This window comes from Neofelis nebulosa, chromosome 9 (genome assembly GCF_028018385.1).
Source record: "Neofelis nebulosa isolate mNeoNeb1 chromosome 9, mNeoNeb1.pri, whole genome shotgun sequence".
NCBI lineage: Eukaryota > Metazoa > Chordata > Mammalia > Carnivora > Felidae > Neofelis > Neofelis nebulosa.
The window spans coordinates 93277997-93305856 of NC_080790.1; the positions used below are offsets into that span (position 1 = coordinate 93277997).

General features: G+C 43.2%; 2 protein-coding genes across 3 annotated transcripts; both read right to left on the bottom strand.

Annotated features, from left to right (window-relative positions):
- Window positions 1-11565: 11565 nt before the first annotated feature.
- LOC131485334 (probable cystatin-15) lies at window positions 11566-15738 on the bottom strand. 2 transcript variants are annotated; one of them, XM_058684713.1, is made up of 3 exons: window positions 15432-15738; window positions 12511-12618; window positions 11566-11766 (listed from the first exon to the last, which is right to left on the bottom strand). In XM_058684713.1, the coding sequence occupies exons 1-3, from the start codon at window positions 15624-15626 to the stop codon at window positions 11686-11688; spliced, it is 384 nt and encodes a 127-aa protein (XP_058540696.1). In that variant the 5' UTR covers window positions 15627-15738; the 3' UTR covers window positions 11566-11685. The 2 variants fall into 2 exon arrangements, with proteins under 2 accessions (XP_058540696.1, XP_058540695.1); XM_058684712.1 differs by having other exon boundaries at window positions 12511-12621; window positions 15432-15732.
- Window positions 15739-20003: 4265 nt separating this feature from the next.
- LOC131486233 (probable cystatin-16) lies at window positions 20004-23473 on the bottom strand. The gene is made up of 3 exons (XM_058686355.1): window positions 22923-23473; window positions 21026-21134; window positions 20004-20200 (listed from the first exon to the last, which is right to left on the bottom strand). Exons 1-3 carry the CDS (start codon window positions 23114-23116, stop codon window positions 20120-20122), a joined length of 384 nt encoding a protein of 127 aa, XP_058542338.1. The 5' UTR covers window positions 23117-23473; the 3' UTR covers window positions 20004-20119.
- Window positions 23474-27860: the final 4387 nt, after the last annotated feature.

Sequence of the window (27860 nt, forward strand, 5' to 3'; positions counted from 1 at the left end):
TACTCCTTTCCTGCTCGCTCTCTCGCTGTCTCTCCTCCCTCTCTCTTTTTCAGAAACAAATAAATAAAACTTAAAGAAAAAAAACAGGCAATGAGCCAAATGTGGTCCACGGCCAATAGTTTAATCACTCTTATTTAGTTGAACCACAAGGAATTGCTAACATTTGGCTGATATTGATCTATAAAAACAGTGGTTTTATTTGGTTTAGCCTAATTATTGTAGTCCTCAGATTTTTATTTATTTTGGCCAGAAAGTTCACATTCCCTTGAGATGTGTCAGCATCTCTGTCTGGAATGGTGACCTGGATTAGGACTTTAAATTTGGTGAACTTAAGGAAAGGAAAGGTGATGCATCCCAGAGCATGAAGGTCCAGGTACCCTAGAGGCCTTGTCTATCACCTGCTTTGTGCCACTCCACTAAGCAATCACTGAAGTGAAGAATTCCCCTTTAAATTGTGATGAAGCAACCTTCAGAGGAGGCAGACACCCTAAAATAAAATCCACCTGTTTCAGTTTCCTGTTGCTGTAACAAATTACCGCAAACTGAGCAACTTAAAACAAACAACACAGATTTATTGTTCTACAGTTCTGGAGGTAAGAAGTCCAGAACACTTTTCACTGGGCTGAAATCAAAGTACAGGCAGGTCTGCATTCCTTCTGGAGACTCTATAGGGAAATGCATTTCCTTCTCTCTTCCAGCTCAGAGGCTGCCTATATCCCTTGGTTCACTGTCTCCTCCTCCATGAAGCATCTTCAAACCTCTCTCTGTCAACTTCTCTCTCTCTCTCTCTCTCTCTCTCCCTCTCATCTATCTCCTCTGCTACTTCCATTTTCATATCTCTGTCTCTATGATTCTGAGCTTCCTGCCTCCCCCATTACAAGGACCTTTGTGGTTACACTGGTCTACCCATATAATCCAGGATAATCTCCCCATTTCAAGGTTCTCAATTGCATTTGCAAAATCCTACATGCAGAATACTTTCACCCCAAACCAACATCCCCACCAGTCTTAATCCCTTTATAGCACCACAGATTTGAAATGAGCTACATAGCTTCCTGGAAGCAGACCTTGACCCCACTGGTTTTCACCAGCTCTTCTTTCTGGAAGGAATCTTGTCTTATTTTGACCCCACAGCCCTGGTACCTGCAGCCCTGGAGGTTGCTGCCAATTTCTGTGGTGAAAAGGTAAATAATGATTACCATAAAACAAGAGTAAACCTGTAGCCTCCACAAGAGTCTCACATGGTTTTTGTTTTCTTATGCTTTGCTAGTTTACAGGAATCTCAGTTTCTCTCATTTCTATAGTCTTTCTAACATTGATCCTGGGAAGGACCAAATAGCCTCTGGTAGTTCACCACCTTGGCAGGAACTGGAAGCCACAGGAGTAAATAAGCATGAAAACGGCTTTGAAGTTAAGTGGGCAATAATCAAAAGAACAAAAACAAAATGGAACCAGCAGAAGAAACTTCAATTTACCCATTGAAAATTAGATTAAGAGGGCAAAAACATAAAATTAGAATATTCAATAAAAGAGAAGTGTTTAAAATGGCAGAGAAGGCATGTAGTATAATAGTAATAAAAGTAGTTCATTAAATAAAATGTTGAAATTCACAGATTACATTTTTTTAAAAAGACCCACAGCATGGTATCTATAAAAGATACACTTAAGACAAGAAGGCACAGAAAAGATAAAAATAAAAGGACAGAAAAAATAGGCAAATATGAAGCAAAAAGAAAATTAGAGCATCAGTCTTTAAAAAATGACAAAATAAAGATTAAGGCAAAAAAAGTCAGACTATGGTAAGCAGAACTCTAAGATGACCCCCAAGATATACCCCCTGGTGTATACATTCTGTATACTTCCCTACCATTGATTGTGGGTAGAACATGTAAACATGTGAGATACCATTCCTGTGATGAGGGTAGGTTATATGGCAAAGAGGAAGACATTTTGCAGAAGTAATTAAGATCTTTAGTCATTGACCTTTAAGATAATACAAGGGGAAATTATGAGTAGAGCTGATCCAATCAAATGAGTCCTTTAAAAGAGGGTCTAGAGAAGAGTTTCATTTTCAGGATGGTAAAGAACTCCATGGGCCCATTATCCATAAAATACAAGGAACCCAAACTAGACAAAAAAAAGTTGCAAAAGCAGGACAAACTTCGAGAACTCACTCTTTCCAATCTCAAATTTTACTCCAAAGCCACAACAATCCGAAAAATTCAGTCCTAGCATAAGGATGGATATGCAGTTAATTTTTACAGCCATTGGCTTTAGACGTGGGACCCAAGACAATTTAATAGGAAAATACAATTTTTTTCAACAAGTGGTACTGGGGCAACTCAGTATTCACATGAAGAATGAACTTGGACTCTACTTCACACCATATATAAAATTTAACTCAGAATGGGTTAAAGACCTAAATGTAAAAACTAAAACAATAAAACCCTTAAAAGAAAATATTGGTATACATCTTTGAGAACTTTTTTTTAAATTAAAACCTTTTTTTTGTTTGTTTGAGGGAGTAAGAGCATGCAAGCAGGAGACAGGGGCAGAGAGAGAGAGTGAAACCCAAGTAGATTGGATGTGGAGCCAGACACAGGGCTGGATCCCATGACCCTGGTATCATGACCTGAACCAAAATCAAGAGTCAGCCCAACTGACTGAGCCACCCCGGTGCCTCTATTTGTGACTTTTGATTAGGCAGTCCTTTCTGAAACAATACCAAATGTACAAGCACCCCAAAAAATGTATAAAAGGACATAATCAAAATGGAAAACTTTTGTATTTCAAGAGCCACTACCAAGAAAGTGAAGACAACCCACATAATGGCAGAAAATTTTGAATATCACATATGACTTAAGAGATCTGAATCTAGAATATATTTTTTTAAACTACCACAAATCAATAATACAAAGGCAAATAACCCAATTAAAATATGGGCAAAATATCTAAATGGAAATTTCTTCAAAGAATATATGCAAATGTCCAATAAACACATGAAAAGATGTTCAACTTTATGAACCATTGGGGAGATGCAAATCAAAGCCACAATGAGCTCACTTCACACCACTGGGATCATTAGAATAAAAAGGATGGATTATTTCAAATATTAGTAAGGATGTGGAGAAATTGTAACCCTCATACACTCCTAGTGGAATGTAAAGTGGCACAACCACTTGGAAAACAGACTGGCAATTCTTCAAATGATTAAAGAATAGAATTACCATATGTTCCAGCCCTACTACTTCTAGGTATATACCCAAGAGAAAAATTATGTCCACACAAAAATGTATACACAGCACCATTACTCATGACTGATTAAGGGTAGAAACAACCCACATGTCCATCAAGTAAAAAATGAATAAAATGTAATGTGGCATATCCACACAATAGAATATTACTAGGCAATAAAAAGGGATGAAGTACTGATTACATACTATAGCATGAATGAATCTTGGAAACATTAGGTTAAGTGAAAGATGCAGAGTCATTATATTGTATGATTCCATTTATGTGAAATGTCCAGAGTTGGCAAATCTACGCAGACAGAAAGCTAGTTGCTGATAGGCCTGGAGCAGAGGGAGATTGGGAACTGGAGGGTAATACCTAAGGAGTATGGCATTTCTTTTTTGCATTGATGAACATGTTCTAAGATTGATTCTGGTGATGGATGCAAAACTTTGCGAATGTAGGAAAAGCCACTGGATTGCACATGTTAAATGAGAGAATTGTATGGCCTGTGAATTATATCTCATGAAAGCTGTTTTTTTAAAAAAATTATCTAGAAGAGACAAGAAGAAGCAGAGACACTTGCCTGTTAGCCTTGAAAGAGCAAATGGACATGTTGAGCAGAAGACCATGTTAACAGAAGATAGCAGCCTCTAATGGCTGAGAGTCTCAGACCTACAACCACAGGAACTGGATTCTGTCAACTACCACGTAAACTTGGAGGAGGACCCCCTCTCAGATGAATCCTCAGTCTTGGCCAACACTTTGATGCAGTCTGCAGAGACCCTGAACAGAGGACCCAGATAAGTCTGACCCACAGACACTATAAGGTAATAAATGGGTATTGTTTTAAGCTGCTAAATGTGTGGTTATTTGTAACGAGGTATAGAACTACTAATATAGGGACAAAAATGGACAAAATAAGAAATAGAACAAGAAGATACAGTCATGAAAATATCGATAGGCCTAGCACAGCCTAACACAAACCTAGCAAGAAATGAGACAGCTGCAGGGGAAAACAAGTAAGTGGTCAGCTTTTTACCTGACAGATAAGAAGACAAAAATTAGATAGATCAAGAAGGCCCCAAACAAGCAGAGGTGAAAAGGCCTGAAAATACATTAATAATCTGTAGTATGAAATGCCACACTCCAGGTTAAAACTCACAAAATTTAACATGTCTGTTTCACAAAAGATACCATTAACAAAAGTCAAAGAAATTTGACAAATCTGAGACTAAGAAATGAGCTACTATTATGAGTTAGGCATTGTCTGAGGGGAAATCTCAGACTGAGACTACAAAAATATATTCAAACCCACTGGTAACCAAAGAAGTGAAAATAGGTATCACCAGTGAAATAGGTTAATCCTTTTCACCTACTAGGCTATCAAAAATGAGAAAGCTTGATGAGACTGATCACGGGGGCACAAGCGAGCTCCTGAGCTGCTGGGGAGCATGAGGACTGGCACCTCCATTCTGGAGGATAAATTGAGGTTTTGCAAAGCCCAAGATGCAGCAAGTCTGTTCCTGAGTACCAATCCAAGGAATTTCTCAGCATATCCATAAATGACCTAAAAGAAGACATTCACTACAGCAAATTTGATAGGAAACTCAGAAGCTCTCTGGAGGTGGAGAATGATGGGTAAAGTATGATTCAGATCTGGAAGCTAGACTGGATGTATACAGAGAAAGAAGAGTGGATCGTTTATTTATTTTTAAATGTTTATTTCTTAATTTTGAGAGGAAGAGGTAGGGGTAGAGAGAGAGGGGAAGAGAGAAACCCAAGCTGACTCGACGTTGTAAGCGTAGAGCCTGGCGCAGGTCTTGATCTCAGGAACCCTGAGATCATGACCTGAGCCAATATCAAGAGTCAGTCACTTAAGCAACTGAGCCACCCAGGTGTCCCAAGAATGGATATTATAAAATACAATGTTAAAAGGAAAAAGTCAAATTCAAAAGAAAATATATCGTACAACCCAATTAAATAACTATTTTGGACACAAAACAATACTACCCACTCTTCAAAAATACCGATGCGAAGGTACACATAAAAGGCATGAGAATGGTTGCCTAAGAATAGGGGAAGGGGACTAGAGTAGGTGTGGGGGAAAAGACAATAAATTAGTGAATGAATAGGAAGCAAGCAAGCCAGAGAGGACTCCCAAGTTCTTGAGAGGGTGAGGAGGAAGGGCTAGGAGTCAGAAAGTATTGAGAACTGAGTCTGAGTGAAAAAAAGTGTCAAGTGCGCCTTTTCCATTAGGAGGTCCCCCAAAGCAGTATCTTGGTGGAGCACCTTCCCTGTGGGTTGTAGGGGCATGTGAGCCCTTGCCTGCAGTTCTCATCAAAGACTGCAAATGTGTGCAAGGGCTGGTACTCGAGGCCAACTTCTGTCATGAAGCCTTCCAGGTGGAGCCTTTATAATTACCTGCAGCCTGAAAAGTTACTTCTAGGAGTTTGGCCTGGATCCAGTCTCCTCAGAGGGGATCCCCTCAGAAGTTTCTCTGTAGGCAACAAATCCTCCAAATCCATCCCCCTTAATCTCTGGGTCACTTTGAGGAGAGAGCCAGCAGAGAGGATGGGAAGGGTCCACAGAAACAAGGGAAGCTTCTTCTGATCTCTGGAAGTCTCTTGCATTTTCATATTGATTTCCACCTTAATTTCACCATGGTTATTAAATGATCTGCATAGTGTCAGGCCTGTGAATTTTGTTGAGACTTACTTTGTTATACACAATTGATCAATTCTGGAAATGTTTCATATGCACTTGAAAAGAGCATGTATGCATGATCAGTGTGTAAGTGATGTTCAGTGTAAGTCAAAAAGAACAAGTTGGTACCTCTCTATAGGAACTTTAGAACATGGCTGATGTACTATGTCCACTGAGTTTTATCAGCCCCTGTGGGGTGTGTTTTGTATCCTCTCGCTATGGTTGTGGATTTGATTATCTCCCCTTTTTATTCTTTCTGTTTGTGCTTTGGGTATTCTGAGACAGACGCCTACATATTTAGAGTTGTTACATATTCCTAGTAGATAAACACTTCCATCAGTAAACTGGCCACCTTTATTTCAAGTGCTGTCTCTTGTCTTAGGGCTTATGGAATCTTAGTACTGTTATACTGACATTTTTTTGGTTAGCGTTGACATAGTATACTTTAATCCATTCTCATTTTTCCAAAATCTCTGTGTTCATGTTTAGAAGTGTTTCCTCTTTGGGGCGCCTGGGTGGCGCAGTCGGTTAAGCGTCCGACTTCAACCAGGTCACGATCTCGCGGTCCGTGAGTTCGAGCCCCGCGTCAGGCTCTGGGTTGATGGCTCAGAGCCTGGAGCCTGTTTCCGATTCTGTGTCTCCCTCTCTCTCTGCCCCTTCCCCGTTCGTGCTCTGTCTCTCTCTGTCCCAAAAATAAATAAAAAACGTTGAAAAAAAAAATTAAAAAAAAAAAAAGAAGTGTTTCCTCTTTGTTTTGCCTTCTTGTACTTTTCCAGCAGTCAACTAACTTTTAACTAAGTTTTCCAGTGCATTTACATCATCCTAGTCGCATTGATTCCTGTTCCACCTTTGTGCTATTTTCATGTATACTAATTCTATATGTGTTTTTTTAATTTTTTTTTAATGTTTATTTATTTTTGAGACAGAGAGAGACAGAGCATGAACAGGGGAGGGGCAGAGAGAGAGGGAGACACAGAATCTGAAACAGGCTCCAGGCTCTGAGCTGTCAGCACAGAGCCCGACCCGGGGCTCGAACTCACGGACCGTGAAATCATGACCTGAGCCGAAGTCGGACGCTTAACCAACCAAGCCACCCAGGCGCCCCTAATTCTATATGTATTTAACAATATTCAATACAATATTATTTCTTACAATCAATATATCACCTACATTTATTTACATATTGTTCCTTTTGAGTGTTCTTCCTTTCTTCCTACCATACTATTTTTCCATCTGGACTTGTTTTTCCTTCTTCCCAGAGAATTCCCTCCAGTGTTTATTTTAGACCAATTCTACTGGCAACAACTACACTCCGTTATGCGTTTAAAATAACTTGATTTTGTATACATTTTTGAGAGAGGTTTTTGGTGGCTGAGGGATTCTAGGTCCATAATTAATTTCCTCCAGCAGTTAGCACGTGCATGGCATCTTCTGACATTTCGTTGTTTCCTGAGCTCAGCTGAAAGCCCGATAATGGTTTGTTTGAAAATAAGAGATATTTTTACCTCTGGCTGATTTTAAGATTTTTTTCTCCTAAAATTTGACTTTGAACTCTTTTATTCTCAGTTATGGGTTTCTTTTATTATACCCTGCTTAGGGTTTATAACATTGCTTAAATCAATGGCTTGATGTCTTTGGTCAGTTCTAGAGAACTCAAGCTTTATATTTTTTTCTTTTTTTAATATAATTTGGCTGTATATGTATTCAGTATAATACAAGTTGTCTAACATACAGTGTATACAGTGTGCTCTTGGTTTTGGGGGTAGTTTCCCGTGATTCATCTCTTACATACAAGACCCAGTGCTCATCCCAACAACTGCCATCACCCAACAACTTCCCCTCTCCCTTGCCACCCCCCATCAGGCCCCCAGTTTGTTCTCTGTATTTAAGAGTCTGTTATGGTTTGCCTCCCTCCCTCTCTGTAACTATTTTTCCCCTTCCCCTCCCCCATGTCTTCTGTTAAGTTTCTCAAGTTCCACATATGAGTGAAAACATGATATTTTTCTCCGACTGACATTTCACTTAGCATAATACCTTCCAGTTTCATCCACCTTACGGCAAATGGCAGGATTTCAATCTTTCTTATTTCCAAGTAGTATTTCATTGTATATATATACCACATCTTTACCCATTCATCAGTTGGTGGACTTAGGCTCTTTCCATAATTTGGCTATTGTTGAAAGCACTGTTATAAATATTGGGTACGTGTGCCCCTATGAATCAGCAATATTGCTTCTGTTCCATGGTGTGTTTCTTCCTCTATGAGGGAGATCTCACCTTGCCTTTCTCATGCTTCCCATCTTGTATCTGTTCAGGTCTGCCTCCCTGCTGTCTAACTGTCATGTAGCTGCTCTGAATCTGAGGTTAACCTGCCTATTGCATTATTCATTTCCATTACTATATTTTTCAGTTCTAGAACTTTCCTTTTATTCTTTTATGGTAGCTTCTACTTCTTTGCTGGTATTACCCATCTTTCTCCCCTGAACCTATTCATCTTGGACACATTAAAGCCCCATATCTGATAACTACACTGTCTAGGTATATTTTCAGTTTTGTTTCTATTATTGAATTTTGCTCTTTTTTTTTTTTTTTTTTTAATTTTTTTTTTCAACGTTTTTTATTTATTTTTGGGACAGAGAGAGACAGAGCATGAACGGGGGAGGGGCAGAGAGAGAGGGAGACACAGAATCGGAAACAGGCTCCAGGCTCCGAGCCATCAGCCCAGAGCCTGACGCGGGGCTCGAACTCACAGACCGCGAGATCGTGACCTGGCTGAAGTCGGACGCTTAACCGACTGCGCCACCCAGGCGCCCCGAATTTTGCTCTTGATTTACCCATCAAGTCTTGTCTTTTTTATGATTGCTTTTGACTGAGTGATGGACATTCTGTGTTTTAAACATGTGGAACTAATTGAGGCTTTGAATGATTTGGAAAATATTTTACCTTGATCTGACAGCAATGCATACGATGTAACCATAGGACAGGACTACATAAAATATACATAGAAAGTTTCAGAGATAACAGATGTCATTATCTAAAGACTAAATTCTGAAAGTGGGTATGACCAGGAGACTGGAGAGGAAAGAGAGGTCATACCAGCTTTATGAGCACGCTGGGAAGACATAGGGCAGATGCTGAGGAATGGCACCTGTGTCTAGGGCAGTTGGAGACAGAGGTGAGGGCTCAGCCTAACAAATATGATGCTCCAGGACATTGATTTGTTGGTTTTGATTCATTGATGCTATTCCTGGGCTGACAATGTAGCTTCCTAAGAGAGGACAGGAAAACTTATAAACAGCAGCAGTTTCTGTGGTATATGATTTTGCTTTGACAATAATATTTGGAAAGCATCACAAAAAGGAGATAACAAATGACTAGTTACATGTATTTCTGAGCCTTTGTTTCTTTGATAATGTCTATGGATCTTTGCATTTGGAAATCAAAGAGTTAACATGGGTAAAAAGAATTAGGTTCAATCTGTGAACTCAGTTTAGGAAACGCACAGTAGAGAATCATGAGACTAGCTGCCAGGGCCCTGGCAGGGAAATGGGGAAGGGTGCTGGTGGTGAGGGTTAACAGAGATCATCTCATCACTTAAATTTCATGACATCAACCTTGCAGGGAACATCATTCCTTTACTTCTCTTTCACCTCCTCCCTTTTCACTTTGAAGCTTCCCCAGAGAATTCAGTGCTGAGATTTTGGTTTAAGCCCCCATTTCAGAAGGGGTCTCACAGATATATTACAAACACCTCTGCTCCTTCAAACCAGTAAATCCCATAAAACATTCTGGGTTTGTGGAAATAGAGAATTTCTGAAATGCATGTCAATGTTTCTATATGGGTTATTATATTGTAACTTTCAAGTATATTTTTACTCCCTACTGATTTTGGGACAATGAATGACTGGGCTGGATCTGGAGAGGTCTCTCTAAGACACATTGACACAGGACAGGCTGCTCCTGGTGCTGACTCACCTTGGATAATGCTGTATCATTCAAAAGTTACTAATGTGTGCTCATCAAAGGCAATGGTGGCAGGCACATTTACCCACCTTGCCAAAGACTCTTGCACAAACAATGACCTGTGATCATGAGTTGAGTGAATGTGGCCATGTTTTTAATTCTATATTCTATGAAAGCACGAACCAGAGGTAAGACATAGGTCACAAACAAAATACACTAGCTACATTTCACACATTTCTAAATATTTCAGTTCCTTAGAAAACTATTTCCCAAATGTGACCACAGTGCCAATCACCTGGAGACTGTATGTATTTCTGATTTTGGTTCACAAAGATTCTTCTTTAGTAGAGAGGGTGGGTATGGCCTGATCTCTAGATTTGTAAAATTAAACCAAGGGGTTTTCATGGATCAGAAGACACAATAGACATAGTGAGAAAGAACAGGACACTAGGCCTTCCTCAGGTGAAGCCACAATCCCTCAGAACCTGAGTACTCTCAAGAAAGGATGGGTAATAGTGACCTATTATCTGTTGGCCACACAGACTTATCCTTGTAAGTTTGTGTATGTCCCTACCAAGGCGTGGGAGAGGTCACAAACTTTATACACAGATGTGTCAAAGAACCAAAGCTGAACCAGACCACTATTTTTGTGCTATACTCAATGGAACTGTCCAAAATTGTCTTGGAAAATTCTGTCACATCATCCCTATGACCATTTCACAAAAATAGATGGGCCAGGAAACAGGCAGACTTTCAACAAGGAGCCACTCAAATCAGAGTCCTTAGAAACCCAGGAAGAAGGAAGAAAGATGCTCAGCCCCTCCATTCTGAAGTATTCCTCCAAGCAGTATTGTTACTGCCTCTCTGACCCAGTCATTCCCCCAGGTGCTCCCACACTCTCTTTACTCTGCCCCTCCAGGCCATCCCCATGAGTATCTCAGAAGACAGACTTACTCATCAGGTTGGGTGTCTGTAACCACAGTGGCTGTCCCGGGAGTAGTGATTGGCATTGACAGCCATGGAGGTCAGCCTGTGCTGGGAGGGGGTTACAGGCCTCAGGGGGCAGGTGAGACATAGAGACAGGAGCTATTGTGTTCTGAGTTATCATCAGAGGCTTTGGAGAAGATCTAATTATGTGTCAGTGAGGCTTATGTGCAGATGCCCTGATGGGTGTCCAAGAAGGGCAAAGCCTTTTGTCAGCTTCATTCACCCACCTCCAATCCCTGTGATGAGATATGGCCCCACTTCAGAAGGACCACCCTGTTGTGAGTGCTGAAATAAAGAAGATACAGGTGGATGTTCCCTCACAAAATTGTCTGCATTCCTTTTGAGTGGAATAGATGAGGGGTTGGAGAGATTGGAGAATGAGTGAAGAAATGGATACATGGATGGATGGATGGATGGATGGATGGATGGAAGGACGGATGGATGGTTATATTAATGGATGAGTGAATGAATAAATATACCAACCAACCAGTGGGGGCCCTGAAAGAACCACGAGGGCAGCCTCCCATGAGTTGGGGAGTCTGATTGACTCAACACTGTGCACCAATAGCCAATGTAAGAATAATAAGGATGATCAATTCTGTACTTCTTGTCACAGCAGCAACATTTATAAAATAAAAATGATTCAGGAAAGTGCAAAACTGACAGGGACCCAAAAAGTGCTCTGAGATTCTTTTAATTCTCCTGGTGCTGAACAGACCTGGGACTACATACAGACTGACTGTTGCTCTCTGGAGGAAAAGGATCTTTTGTATGAGGAGCCAGGGGCCCCTTCCCAGCCTATTTCTGCACACAGGTGCTGTTCAGGAGGGAGAACTGGGAAAGCCATGGTCTGATATCCACAACAAAGGTGCAGTCCACCTAAAAAAAAGTAATTATGAGATTAGAACAGTTTCACACATGGAGAACATTTAGCATGAAGGACTGAATAGGAGTTCAAGGTGCATGAAAAACTACAAAAGATGAAAAGCAAAAACAAACAGTGACCAGGGGTAGGACTTGAGGAGCTTAAGATTCCACCAGAATAATGGGCAGGGGTTGCTGAATCTGCACATGTGGAACAAGGGTTCCTGAGAGGGCATGTGGTGGGACCATTACTTGCCCTTTCAGAGTCTTGTCAGTGCAGATTATGCTGCCTTAAGCACCCGCCTCCGCCCCCCTGAGTTCTTAGGGAGCCAGCAGACTGCCCAGGAGGTGGTCCATCTAGTGCTGCCAACACTCAGCAGCAGCTGCAAACCTACCCTGAAAGGATGCTACCCCCAAGTCTGGGATGGGAGTACCGAGATAAGCACCCATCCTGGCTGAGCATCATCCTGGCTGAGGCTCATGCCTGGGGTCCAAGTCTCCTGAATAAGATCAGCTCATAGATGATAACACAAGAAGGCTACTATAGAGGCCAGCTGTAAGTACAGGGCTCAGCTCGCTGCCCTTCTAGGAGCAGCTCTTGTCTGCCTGGAATGACCACATCCCCCTTCAATGGGAAGCTCTGGAACCTCGAGAGAGAGGAGCCAGACTCTTATTCTGGCCCATGACCATCCCTGACAATTTCCCTAAGCCTCCTCCCATCAACCCTCCTTTATGTGAATGTTCATCATATTCTCAAACCTTTTTCTCTCTCGGGCCTTCTTGTAAGGGACAGTTTTCCAGGTCTTCATCCTGTTTTGAGCAAATGGTTTGGCCCAACTCCAACTCCATTAAATATATCAAAGTAAACTGCTGTTAAGAACAAATTGTAGAAACTGCAGTGAAATACTTTGCATTAATGAGAAAAACAGAAAACTATAAGGAAAACAGGCAAAAACTGTGAATGTGCATATGTAAATGAATAAGGACATATGTATGTGTGATGACTCTTATTTTTCTAATTTAATTGATTTTTTATTTCACCTTTTCCTCTTCATTTTCCCTTTTTCCTTATAAGAAGAGGTCCATATGTACATGCACTAGAATCTTCCCTGTAGCACTCTTCCTGATAACCTGTAGCTTTTACTCACATTCACAGCACCATGAATGCACAGAATGGAAGACTGCACAGCAAGGTGCCTGCATGGTCTGCAGCAACACTGACAGCACCACCCATCTCTCATTGGACACCTACACAGCATCAGCCAGACACAATGTGAGCACACCAGTGAGTCCTTCTCTGGACAGTAGGATAACAGGTGTGTTAGTCCACTGATCAGCCATCAGAGCTTGCCATTCCTTTCGGGACAGCATCTAGATGGGGACATAGAGGGTCCTGGGGGCTGGGAATGCTCTGCCTCTCTTCATGTGGGAACTGGCTATACAGAAAGGCTCTTCTTGCTAATGTTCATTAAGGTGGATATTTACAAAGCAGTGTTGTTCCATGTGTTTGTTAGGCTTCTAACAAGAATTATTAAAAGTTATTATTTTATTTTGTTAAATAGAAATAAATCCACAAAAGCACAAGAAGAACTCAAACAGGAGCACCTGGTTGGCTCAGTCAGTTAAATGTCCAACTTCAGCTCAGGTCATGATCTCCCACTTCATGGGTTTGAGCCCTGTGTTGGGCTCTGTGCTGACAGTTCAGAGCCTGGAGCCTGCTTGGGATTCTGTATCTCTGTCTCACTCTCTGCCTCCCACCCCCACTTGTTCTCTCTCTCTCTCTCTCTCTCTGTCTCAAATATAAACATTAAAATTTTTAAGTAAAACAAAAAAAAAAGAGGAAGAACTCAAACATAGAAATATAGTCAGAATTCACCATAAGGAGAAATCTGCCTCTCAGTGGACTGATTTGGAATTGTCTAGAAAGCTGACTTCATTTGAGACTCAGTTCTTACAGCTGACACATGATACCCACTCATACCTAGACATGTACCATCAACATCATACACACCACCAACACACACACACACACACACACACACACACACGCACCACCAGCCCCACTTGCATGTTCACCAGACCCTGAGCTGGGACAGGGCACAGGGGCTGAAGCAGCAACTGTGGTCTCTATGCCCAAGGAGCTCCTGCGGCCTCCAGGTGTCCAGGGCTGGCTGCTGTCTAAGGAAGAGGTGGAGGGTAAGGAAATGGGAAAGACTGAAGGAATCTGGTGGGCTATGTGCATGGGCTGTCTTCAGGAATGTGGTGAAGAGTTGAGACCCTCTCCATCAGAGCCCTGCTGGCATGGCAGGCTATCCTGGCTCAGGACAGTTCATGCGGGGACCAGAATCTGGGCATGGACAGAATGAGTTCTGGACAGCAGTATGTATTCTGTCCAAAGAAAGCACAAAATGGTAAGAATAAACAGCAGTGGGAAAGGTTTTCCCAACAGAGACTAATGACACGTTTCTATCAGACCCAACCTCTTTCTCGCTTTTAAGGCTCTATAACACAAGACCTTCTTCTGCCTGGGCTGTTTCAGGAATCCTAAATTCCCAGATCTATTTGTGTCTTCTCCAAACCTGCTGTGTCTTTTCAGTTGATAGAGTCACTGCACACCCATGTGTTCTGGAAAAACACCCAGGGCCCGTCCTTGAGCCTCTTTCACACCCTCATACCAGTGCACTCCACATCAACCTCCAACAGATACAGAAGCCAGCACTTCTTCCATTTCCCAGTGATCACTGCATCCCAGTGGCTGTGGAGCCTCTGAGAGAGCCCCTTCCATGGGTCTCCAGAACTCCAAGGATAACATCCCAAGTCTTCACCTGGGGCCCTGAAGGTGCCCCTAGTCCCACTTCCCACTGCACTCCTGCCTCTCTGCACCTCTTTCATAGCAAATCCAGTCCCTGGAATTTCAGGCCATCCCCAGGGACACTTGTTGCTTGTTCCTCTAGGGTCCTCTCCACAGCTGCCTGCCCTCCTTATCCCCACCCTCCATGTGACTGGGTCCTTCCAGGAGTACCTGTCATTTAGATGCCTTCCCTGACCACTCCCCATACCTCTCACCTCCCCTCAGCCCTGGGCCCCCACACGTGCAGCTCTTGCCCCAGCTTTCCACTATTTCACTTATGAACTTGGGGGCCGTTGGCCTGTCCTCACCAGCATAACAGTCACATGAGAACACATCCCTGCCTGTCGTCTCTGCCATCTCCCACCCAGGCTTGGACCCACAGTGCTTCATACAGGAGCCTCACAGCTCAACTGCTGTCATGCCTTTCCTTCTCAGGATTTTGTTTCCCATCTACCACTTTTCTTAGCGTTTCTTGTTTGTTTGTCCCACTCTAGCTTCTCTCAGCTGCCTCATCAGCCCCTGTTCTTCCCTCTTTCACTCCGCAGCTGGATCTCTGTCTTCAGTACTTGCTTTCTGCTCACCTCTTTCCTTCTCCCCTTTGTTATTCAGGGGCCTCACTCATAAGGAAAACAAATTGGAAACCTGGAACACTTCTAATGAGAACTTGTGTTTTTTTACCAATATTTGCCAAATTAAAATGATGATACAACAGACAAAAACAGATCTGGGCATTTAGGAATGCTCTTCCCTGTGGATCCAGGACTCGCCCCTCCTAAGTGTGGTCTCTAGGTGAATATGGAGCCACAGGGAGGGAGGATAGACCACTTACCTTGCGCTGGCTTCGCCGTACCCACAGCAACTTGTATGCATACTCATCTGGATAGACTTGGTTGAAATGGAACACTGCAAACTCCACACACAGGGCAAAGTGATTTGCTCTCTTACTAATGTCCACAAAGTCAGAACTACAGACATGAGACACCAGTGTAATGAGCCCCAGAAGCAAAGGTGCCTTCAGGAGCATGCTGTCTGGTGTCAGCCCTGGAGGCCAGCAGCACACAGATGGCAGGGTAACAGCTGGTGTGGGCCCACTCTCTGCAGCTCTGCATCCCACACAGCTCTACCCCAAGGAGTCCCTGGCCGTTGGCCAGTGCTCTGTCCAGCTCCTCCCTTTCACTGCCTGCCTTGTCCCTCCCATCTTTACAAACAGAAGGCAGAGCAGAAGCTCTCAATCTCCACCCCTTTGTTCCATAAGCCTTGGACACAGGGACACACATGAAAGATGCTCTGTTTGCAGGGCTACATCCCCCTGCCCCAGCCCAGCCCAAATAGGCCCTGATTGGGGGCCTTGAAGCCACCTCTCTTCCTCTCATGGCAGTTTATCTTACAACTGGCAAGTCACAGGAACACTTAGGAACACTGGTAGGCCCTGAGTCCTGGGGATTTGAGGTAAAAGCCAGGTCTACCTCTGACCATGGCTGCCACCTATTACCCCTGGGGGCATCAAGAGGGTACAGGGAAGGGCGACCACTGGGGCTGGGGTACCATCATTTCCATCACCTCTGGCACCTACTGACCTACTTGCCATGAGGTCTGACTGTACTTGTCAGTGGGGAGAGAGATTTCTAATGTCCTGGGATGGGTGGAGAGAATGCCCAGGACAAGGGGGGTATACTAGACCAGAGCAGGTCTCTGCTGGATGGCAGCCATGGACATGGGTCAGGAGCTGGGAAGGGCAGACCTGGCTCAGCCCCAGCCCACATGCATTTCCACACAGCTCTGAAACTTTGACATCCCATGGCTTTTGCCATGCCATTGTTGTCAGGCTTTTCACAGAGGAGAGGTACTATGGTACTTGCCTGACTTCATACAAAGCAATGGGGAGTGAGCAGACAGGGAAAGTACAACATGCTGCCCACATGTATGAGGACACTATGCAAGGGAAGGAATTTTCCACTTGGGCATGGAGTAAATAGACACAAACATATTGATGATGATCCCAGAGAGGGTACGGGGCCAAGGCCACAGCTGTGGGGACAGGCCATAAGTACACACTGGGGCTACCCCATGAAGAGATGGGAGTGTGGCCAAAATAACAGACACTCTTGTGAACACCTTCCCTTTTGCACATCAGTATATGGTTGGAGGTATGGGCATCTAAGGACAATCATCACAAGGGCTCTAAAACCTACCTCCAAATATGTCTGAGTCTGAGTGTTTCCTCCCCCGAGGAGCTCAGGGCCCCGACACTGGTTCTTCCTCTCTACTCCTGGCAGCAGGATGACTAGAGTGGCCAGTGTAACCTTTTGAGAACTGCAGGATTTATAACAAGGCCCCTTTACATTACTAACGTGGGTTGTCACTGCCTCACTTCTAGAACTCTCTTACTGGGGTTCAGGGATTTCATGAGGCCTGTGAATGGACAGCTGTTGGATTCATTGACCCTTTCTATCAATTTATTTCTTCTTTCCTTTAACTATGCTTTTTTGTGATAACTTCCTCTCATTCTTGAGAGAGAGACTATGATCATCAGTCATCCTAGCGTCCATCTTCAGCATGTGCCTGTCTGAACCATTGCTTTCCTTGAAGCTGAACCCAGCATCACCATACATACTTGTCACATCATAAGTTTTAATCATTTCCTTTGATAATATGCCCTAATCAGAACTGAGATTACTTCTCCAGCCCATGTGTTATTTAACGGCGGATTACTGACTCAACAACCACTTTTCTCCTTAATTTCAATCTTAATACCACTGCAGCCAGAGAAATTATTCCATATAATATCAATTCTTTCAAATTCATTGAGATTTGCTTTATGGATCAGAATATGTTCAATTTGGATCAGTATTCTATTAGCTGAAGAATATATGTTGTTAGTTGGTGGTGAATGTTCTATATAATTGTTATTAATTTGTCAAAATAACACCAAAGGGGAGCACAGAGTAAGGCATGGTAAGTCACAGTTCAGCAAGGGACCATGGGAGAAGTTGAAATAGATGACTATCACTCACAGGTCCTGGGGGAGGCACTCAGCAAGATGAAGCGGCCACATGGGGAGGTCAAGGCACAATACAGATGGAGCCAAAAGATCTGGAGCACATGGCTTTACTGGGTAGAATGCTTTGGGGTTCTTAGGATAGGGCCAGATTGGGCAATTCAACTCTTAAGAGCAGGGTCCTGGTAAACCTCATAAGGGTCTTATGTAATGGCACACAAAGGGGAGACTCTGGAGGCAGGGGAGACTGTTGCTCACAAGGGCTGTACGGGAAGTCACTTCCGGTGCTTCCATTTGCTTTTGACTCTAGGGCACATGCTTGTGCTTATATGAAAGGTTAGTGTCACTTTTAGGAACCCTCAGTCTCCTTGGCCACACAAAGTGGATGCCAAGGCAGCAGTACTCTGGAATAGTTTAGCTAAACTCTGAACAATAATCAAAAATCAATGTATTCTTAAATTTTTGTATATATTTTCTGATTTTTACCTGGTGGGGTCTGTCAGTTATTGGATCAGGGTTTGATTGTTCTTCTAGACCTGGGTGTGGCTTTACCAATCTGGAGGCCATAAGAAGAGGTGGCCTAAGAATAGAACTGTTGTAACTTTCATATTCAAGCAAAGCTGTGACCTTCAGTTCTCAAACGGCTATGTTTCTAGTCCCATACTTTTTGAGAGCTACAGGAGGCCACAGTCAGAATCACAAACCTGCACTCACACCTTTGTGTCCAATAGGAAGCTCATTAGAATCATCAGTGCAAGGCTTATTTTTTTGTTTATTTATTTATTTATTTATTTATTTATTTATTTATTTTTGAGAGAGACAGAGAGAGAGAGACAGAGAGAGAGGGAGACAAAATCCAAAGAAGGCTCCTTTGGACATCACGAAGGTTCGTGATGTCAACACAGAGCCCAATGCAGGGCTTGAACTCATGAACCATGAGATTATAACCTGAGCCAAAGTTGGATGCTTAACCATTTGAGCCACCCAGGTGCCCCTGTGCAGGGTTTAAAATAACCCAGTGGCTGGGTCTGCTGGGAGACATGGCACTAATACAGGGACATTTGCAAAGCCCCTAGGTGCACATAAGGTGTATCTGAGCTCAAAGCACAGCATAATTGAAAAGAACAAGATTCCAGGCCTTCCCAGTGTGAAATGGGAGCAAAGGTAAAGGTGTTCACCTATGAGGGGCACCTGTGAGCAGCACCAATTAGGGCTCAGAGAGGCTCTGACTGTCCTAGCCAGCACAGCCCCCTGAGCAATGGATGGCTAGACCACTATGAACCTGAGTGATGTTAAGCCAAGGTCAGGTATTATGCTGGCTGTGCTGACCACACCTTGTTTGTTTATATTTGCCCCTATCATATTGTGGGGAGATGCCAGAAATTCTATACACAGGTTGGTCAAAGGACCAAACCTGACTCAGACCATCTTTATGCTGTGCCCAGTGAAGCTGCCCAGAGTGCTTATAGCCTCATCTTGGGAATACGTCAGCAAGAAAGGGACAGAATTTCAACCACAGTTAAATTAGACCCCCTAAAAATCTAAAAGTGGGTAGGATAATCCCTAACCCCTCCATTCTGAAGGATTCCTCCAAGTGTCATTGCCACTGCCTCTCTGTCCCAGTCATGCCCCCAGGTGCTCCCACACTCTCTCCACTCTAGCCCTTCAGGGCTACTCCCCACGAGGATCCCAGAAGACATACTTACTCATCAGGCTAGGTGTCCATCACCACATGTCTGTTCCAGGGGTAGTGATTGGTATTGGCAGCCTTTAAGGCCAGTATGGGCTGTGAGGGGGGGTACAAATATATCAGAGAATAGGTGGAACATGGTGACTGAGGTGTCATGTTCTGAACTGTCCTCAGAGGCTCTGAAGAAAACCTACTTGAAAAGCCTCAGGGGGCTCATGTTCAGATGTCCTGATTGGTGTCCATGGAGGACAAAGCCTTTAGTCAGCTTCACTCACTCACCTCCTATCCCTGTAATGAGATATGGCCCCTCTTCGGAAGGACCACCCCGTTGTGAGCCTTCCCCCAGAGCTGAAATAAAGAAGATACAGGTGGATGTTCCCTCACAAAATTGTCTGCATTCTTTTTGAGTGGAATAGATGAGAGCATGGAGAGATTGGAGAATGAATGAAAGAATGGATGGATGGATGGATGGATGGATGGTTATATTAATGGATGACTGAATGAATAAATATACCAACCAACCAGTGGGGGCCCTGAAAGAACCACGACGGCAGCCTCCCATGAGTTGGAGAGTCTGATTGACTCAACACTGTGCACCAACAGTCAACGTAAGAATAATAAGGATGATCAATTCTGTACTTCTTGTCACAGCAGCAACATTTATAAAATAAAAATGATTCAGGAAAGTGCAAAACTGACAGGGATCTAAAAAGTGCTCTGAGATGCCTTTAATTCTCCTGGTGCTAAAAAGACCTGGGACTACATACAGACTGTTGCTCTCTGGAGGAAAAGGATCTTTTGTATGAGGAGCCAGGGGCCCCTTCCCAGCCTATTTCTGCACACAGGTGCTGTTCAGGAGGGAGAACTGGGAAAGCCATGGCCTGATATCCACAACAAAGTTGCAGTCTACCTGGGGAAAAAAAGTAATTATGAGATTAGAACAGAGATTAATACATGGAAAACAATGAAAAGCAAAAACAAACAGTGACCTGGGGTAGGATTTGAGGAGCTCAAGACTCCACCAAAATGCTGGGCAGGGGGTTCTGAATCTGCACATGTGGAACAAAGGTTCCTGAGAGGGCACGTGGTGGGACCATTACTTGTCCTTCAGGGGCCCTACCAGTGCGTGTGACATGGCCTCAACACCATCCCCCACACACACATACGTGAGTTCTGAGGGATCCTGCACACTACCCAGGAAGTGGTCCAGCTGGACCCCCAATATTCAGCAGCAGCTGCAAACCTACCCTGAGGGGAAGCTACCTCTAAGGCTGAGATGCAAGACTGAGACACATCCTTCAAGCCCAGGGGAATAGAGGAGAAAGTGGGATGACCAAACAAACCAAACAGTCCTCCAAAACCAAAATACAGTAGCAAGAGAAAAGCTAGGACCACAGAGAGTGAAGAGTGTCTGCCTGAACCTGAGGTCTCAGGAAGCATCCAGGCTGGGCTCTTGGGGTGGACTCCATCCTGGGAGGAAGGTCATATGGGTGTCTGCAGAGGATCTCTGGTGGACCAGCCAGGTGAGCACAGGGCTCAGCTTCACTGCTCTGCTGGAAGCATCTCTGTCTGCTTAGTGTGACCAACTTTCCTTCCTGGGGATTGGGGGTGTGGTGCCCTGGAACCTGGGGGAAGGGGACAAAATGCTCATTCTGGCCCAGGATCATCCCTGACAACCACCCAAGCTTACTTTCATAGACCCTCTCTAATATTATTTTTAATTTTATTCTCAAACCTTTTTCTCTCCTGGACCTTCTTGCAAGGGGCAGTTGTTTATGTCTTCATCCTGCTTTTTACAAATTGTGCGGTGCAACTTCAGCTCCATTAAAAATATCATTGTCCACCTCTGTCAAGAAATTATAAAACAACTTCTAAATATTTGCTTTCCATGAATGAATAAAAGACAGAGAATCAAGTAGAAAAGTGGACAAAAGATGAAAATATGTGTATAAATAGGATATATAAATCCTCTGTAATTTCTCTGTAAGCATATAATCAACAGAAAAGTGTCCCTATATGAACCTAAAGCATGCACTAGAATCTTCCCTGCAGCACTCTTCCTGATGATCTGTAGCTACTAGCCATGTTCACAGTGCCATGAATGCACAGATTGGAAAGCTGCACAGCAAGGAGCCTGCATGGTCTCCAGCTACAGTGACAGCACCACCCATCTCTCATTGGACACCTGCACAGCATCAGCCAGACACAAGGCGAGCACACCAGTGAGTCCTTCTCTGGACAGTAGGATGACAGCTGTTATCCACTGATCAGCCCTCAGAGCTGGCCATTCCTTTCAGAGCAGAAGGGCAGGACATAGGAGGTCCTGGGGGCTGGGAATGCTCTGCCTCACTTCATGTGGGAGTTGGCTGTACAAAAGGGTGCTTCTTGCTAATGTTCATCAAGGTGGATATTTACAAAGCAGTGTTGTTCCATGTGTTTGTTAGGCTTCTATCAGAAGTTATTAAAAGTTATTTCTTTTTTATTATTTCTTTTTTTTAATTTTTTTTTAACGTTTATTTATTTTTGAGACAGAGAGAGACAGAGCATGAACAGGGGAGGGGCAGAGAGAGAGGAAGACACAGAATCTGAAGCGGGCTCCAGGCTCTGAGCTGTCAGCACAGAGCCCAACGCAGGGCTCGAACTCACGGACCGCGAGACCGTGACCTGAGCCGAAGTCGGCCGCTCAACCGACTGAGCCACCCAGGCGCCCCTCTTTTTTATTATTTAAATTCAAGTTAGTTAACATAGTGTAGTCTTGGCTTCAGGAGTAGTCCCATATGCCTTATATATGACAATGAGTGCTCATCTGAAAAAGTGCCCTCCTTAATGCCTATCACCCATTTAACCCATCCCCCACCTACCTCCCCTCCATCAACCCTCAATTTGTTCTCTATATTTAATAGTCTTTTATGGTTTGTCTCCTCCTCTGTTTTTGTCTTATTTTTCCTTCCCTTCCCCTATGTTCATCTGTTGAGTTTCTCAATTCCACATGAGTGAATTTATATATCTGTCTTTCTCTGACTTACTTCACTTGGCATAATACCCTCTAGTTCCATCCACACTTAAAATAAAAGTTATTATTTCATCTTGTTAAATAGAAGTCCGTGAAAACTCAAGAACTCAAACATAGAAATGTAGCCAGAAATCACCATAGTAAGGAACCTGCCTCTCACTAGACTGACCTGTAATTGTCTAGAAAGCTGACTTCATTTGGGACTCAGTTCCTAGAGCTGACACATGATACCCACTCATGCTCCAACACACACCAAAAACACACTCATATACACATACCCATGCACCCCCAACCCCACTTGCATGGTCACCAGACCCTGAGCTAGGAGAGGGCACAGGCACTGGGAGAGCAAGTGAAACACCTGTGCCCAAGGAGCTCCTATGACCTCCAGGTGTCCAGGGCTGGCTGGTGTCCAAGGAAGAGGGAGAGGGTCAAAAAATGGGAAGACTGAGGGAAACTGGTGGGCTTTGTGCACAGAAGGGGCTATACCTCATCTCTTCAGGAGTATGATTTAGAGGTGAGACACCACCCCCCTTCAGAGTTCTGCTCGCATGGTGCCTGGCTCATGGCAGTTCGTGGGGACCAGAATCTGGGAATGGACAGAATGACAGCCACCTACCTTTTGCTGGGCCCACCCAGCAACCTGTATGAGTGCTCTTCCCTGTTGTCTTCATTGAACAGAGCCAAAGCAAACTCCACAGATGCCACAAAATAACCATGGTGCTTACTAATGTCTACAAATTCTTTTTTAATGGTCCAGACATGAGCACCCAGCACAATGAGCCCCAGAAGCAGAGGCATCTTCAGGAACATTCTGTCCTTTGTCAGCACCAAGGACTGGCGACACACGGAGGGAGGAGATGGTAGCTACTGCTGGGCTGCCCTCCATAACTCAATATCCCACACAGCCCTGCCCTCAGACCTGCTGACCTCCCCGTTTTGACTGGCACCTCTATCCAACTCCACCTCTACATCCACCTGCCTTGTCCCTCCCATCATCACCAAACAGAAAGCAGAGCAAGGGATCACATTTTCACCCCCTTATCACAAAAACCCTGAACACAATGACATGCATGCAACATGCTCTGTTCCCTGAACATCTCCAGGGATGCCTACCCGAGCTGCTCCCTAAGAGGGTCCCTACTGCTATCTCAGCCCACTCCTGCAAAGTCTTGCATCCACCTTGCTTGCCCCCCTGGCAGTGCACCAAGGACTTCCAGAATCACACTAATCCCTAGGAACCCTGGGGATCCCATTTCTGAGGAATGGAGGCAGTGGCCAAGACTGCTTACAACCGTGGCTGGAGCCCACAGCACCAGCCAGACCCAGGGGAGTACAGGGTGTGTGGCCAGCAATGAAACAGGTGGGGGAGCTGTCTGATCCTCCTCTTCCAGAAAGTACATCTGGCTTCATCCTCCCAGGGTGATATGCTTATTATTAATTTTCCCTAAATTCAAAAAATATATTCTTATTTTCACCACAACTTCTTTCTTGACCTGTGGGCTATTGTAGATGTGTTGTTTAATTTCTACCACAGCCAACTTTCTAATCATCTTTTATTGACTTCCAGCTAAAGCCCGCTATAGTTAGAAAATATCGTATTATTTCTATTTTTCAAAATTTGTTGAGATTTGTTTTATTGCCCAGAATATGGCCAACACTCTATATGTTCTTTTTTTTAAGTTTTATTTTTTTTTAATTTTTTAATGTTTATTTTTGAGACAGAGAGAGACAGAGCATGAAAGGGGGAGGGTCAGAGAGAGGGAGACACAGAATCCAAAGTAGGCTCCAGGCTCCGAGCTGTCAGCACAGAGTCCGACACGGGGCTCAAACTCACAGACTGTGAGATCATGACCTGAGCCAAAGTCGGATGCTCAACCGACTGAGCCACCCAGGTGCCCCTATTTTTATTTTTGAGAGAGAGAGAGTATGAAAAGAGAAGGAGCAGAGAGAGAGAAAGAGGGAGAGAATTCCAAGCAGGTTCCAGTCTCAGTGCAGAGCTAGACATGGGGCTTGATCCCATAACCACGAGATCACAAACTGATCAAGAGTGGGACACTTAAGCAACTGAGCCATGTAGACACCTGTATATCTTCTTGAACACAATGTGTATTCTGTATCTTTTAGGAGTTGATATCTATCTCAGTACACCATTTCATTCAAACCTTCCATATATTTACCCCTTTTGTTTTATTTTGTTGTATTAAGTTTAGTTTGATTTGGTTTGGGTTTGGGTCACTTTTTTGTCTATTTTTCAGAGATGTGTTAAAGTCTCTCATGATTATGATTGTGAATTTATCTGTTCTTCTTTTCTCATAATTTTGCTTTATATATTATGAGACTATAATTAAGTGCTTATACAAATAGAACTGTTACTATTTTGGTGGTCAACCATTTATCATTATAAGTTGTACCTTTTATCCCAAGTAATTCCTCTTGCTCTGCAGTCTATCTTGTCTGATGTCAGAGTTACTACAGCAGCATTGTTTTCATTGTTATTTTCATGATATATCTTCATCCATCTTTTTTCTCACAGATGATGTCCTACTCACTAAGATGTGCTTTTGTGAGCAGCAAACATTTTTTTTAAATTTTTTTTTAACGTTTTACTTTATTTTTGAGACAGAGAGAGACAGAGCATGAACAGGGGAGGAGCAGAGAGAGGGAAACACAGAATCTGAAACAGGCTCCAGGCTCTGAGCTGTCAGCACAGAGCCCGACGCGGGCCTCGAACTCACAGACCGTGAGATCATGACCTGAGCTGAAGTCGGACGCTTAACCGACCAAGCCACCCAGGCGCCCCGCAGCAAACATTTTTTAAATCAGTCTAAGGGTCTTTTATTTTGGGGATTTATTCCATTTACAATGACTCAGATTACTGCTCACTGACAGCTATTATTGCCATTATTAATATGTTAGGGTTCCAATCAGCCATATTTCTACATGTTTTCTAATTATCTCATTGTCTGTTCTTACATTCCTTTGAATTATCAAGATATTTTATTATTACAATTATTCCTCTTAATGGCCTTATTTACTCCTTATTTTACTCTTCTTTTAGTGGTGCTTCTAACAATTGTGATAAGCAACATTTAGTTAATTGAGTCTACTGTAAATTAATACTTTTATCATTTCAAGGATGGTGAGAATACCTTAGAATACTACTACTCCTAACTTCCCACTCACCTTGTATGTTCTTGCTCTCATGTGTTTGAATTCTACATATTTGAAAGCCCATAAGACAATATGATTGTCTTAAATAAATTGGATTTACCCTTCTTCTCTGCATCATTCCTTCAACATTACTTTCACTGTGACCATCTTCTATCCCCTAAAGAACTCTCTTAAGGATTTATTTTTGGTTGGAACTTGATAATATATCTTTTAGTTAGTTAATTTTTTTTAAACCTGTCTTATCACTAAATAATTCTACTCCCATGGGAGTCCATGTCTTAGGGATTTAGCCAATTTTCCCACTTCTCCCCTCTCTGTGTCTTTCAGGCATGGTTAATATATGAAATTTAAGGCTATAAATTTTCCTCTGTGCCCTGCTTTGGTTGCATCTCAGAAGTCTTGCTATGCCGTATGTTCATTATCTGTCAGTTCAAAGTATTTTCTTATTTCTTATATGATTTTTCATTGACCCTTGGATTATTTAGAAATATACTACTAAATGTACAGGCAGTTAGAGTTTTTCAAATTAAGTTTCTATTGTAACTGCCTACTGTAAACAGAAAACATACTCTGAACCCTTCCAATCTTTAAATATTTTTGAGGTTTCTCTCCTTTTACTTGGTCTGAGAATTTCTTTATTTTACCTTAATTTTTTTTAATTTTTTAAGTGTTTTTTTTTTATTTTTGAGGTTGGGGGGACAGAGAATAAGTTGGGGAGGGGCAGAAAGAGAGGGAGACACAGAATCTGAAGCAGGCTCCAGGCTCTAAACTGTCAGCACAGAGCATGACACAGGGCTTGAACTTGCCAGTTGTGACATCATGACCTGAGCCAAAGTCCACCACCCAACTGACTGAGCCACCCAGGCACCCCTACTTTCATTTTTGAAGAATAATTTTGCTGGCTATAGAATTCTAGGTAGTTATTTTATTTCAGTTCTTTGAAGATTCAAAGTGGCACTTTGAAGTGGTCTGTTTCCAGTCAACTTTTACACAGAAAATATAGCCCTTCATGGTCTCATCAGCTCTTCTTCTTCAGAGGTGCTGAACTCCATGTTTTGTCACCCATTTGAGGCAAAAAAGCACCTCTTCTCCACTGTACTGAAAGTCACTGCCTCCTACTCTTCCATTCATACCCTAGTGCCCTCACCCATCCCTCTCTCCCCTCCAGGTCTTTCTTTGAGTCAAACAGTATAGGGATGATACAGTTCCATACAAGGGAAGTGTCCACCATCACTGTCTCTTCCAGGGGCTGTGAGTAGTGCTTCAGCCAAAGTCCTCACCATGAATACCAGGCTGAGTCCCCACATGTGTGAATTTAAGCATCAAGGAGTAGGTAGGGATATGCTGAATTGAGCTGCTGCCTTCTGAATTCAATTGCAGTACTGGTGGAAGTTTTCTTTGAATCTGGTGGCCCCTGTGCTGTGCCCCTGGTGGGCATCTATAGGTGGACAGAACCTCCCTTGGCCACTCTCTCATGTCTCTCAGATTTGGGTATGGCTCATCTAGATAATACCTGGGTCCTGTGAGCCTGGTGGATACAGCCTGAAGCAGAAGTGACATGTCCTTCCTTGATTCCTGAGCAATTCTCCTGTAATCCTTGACTTTCAGAAAGTTTATGTGAAAAGAAGAAAATTTTGATTCCATTTGAAATAACATTGAACTTCTCAACCTGGCTCTGCCTTAAAGCTTTCTTCATTCTGTTTTTGACCTCTCATCCAGGGTCCAACACTGTCTCTGGGACAGTCAGCAGGGCTGTTTCCCTTCTTCCCTATAAAGGTCAGGCCTCCAGGTGACTGGACTCACTGGAGGCTCATAGATGAAGCAGAGAGCTACCCAGGTCAGGGCCCCTGGGAGTTCTGCTGTAGTTCAACAGTTAATTCTCCAAAATGGGGCTCAGGACTGAACAGATATGTACACACCCATGTCCACAGAAACATTTGTCACAATATCCAAAAGTCTGAAAGCAACTTATGCCCATCAACAGATGAATAAACAAAATAATGTATATTCATACAATAGAATACTATTCAGCCTTAAAAGGGAAGGAAATTTCTGTTGCAAGCTATAACATGGGTGAACATTGAGAGCATTATGTTAAATGAAATAAGCCAGTCACAAAAGAACAAATATGGTATGATTTCACTTACATGAAGTACCTAGAATATTCAAATCCATACAAACAAAGTAGAAAGGTGGTTTCTGGCGGGGGGGAGGGGCAGTGGGAAGAGATGAGGTGTCATTGTTTAATGGGTACAAAGTTTAATTTTAGGAAGATGGAAAATTTCTAGAGATTGGTGGTGCTGCACAATAATGTAAATATACTTAATACCAGTGGAATATATAACTAAAAATGGTTGAAACTATAAATTTCATCTTATGTGTC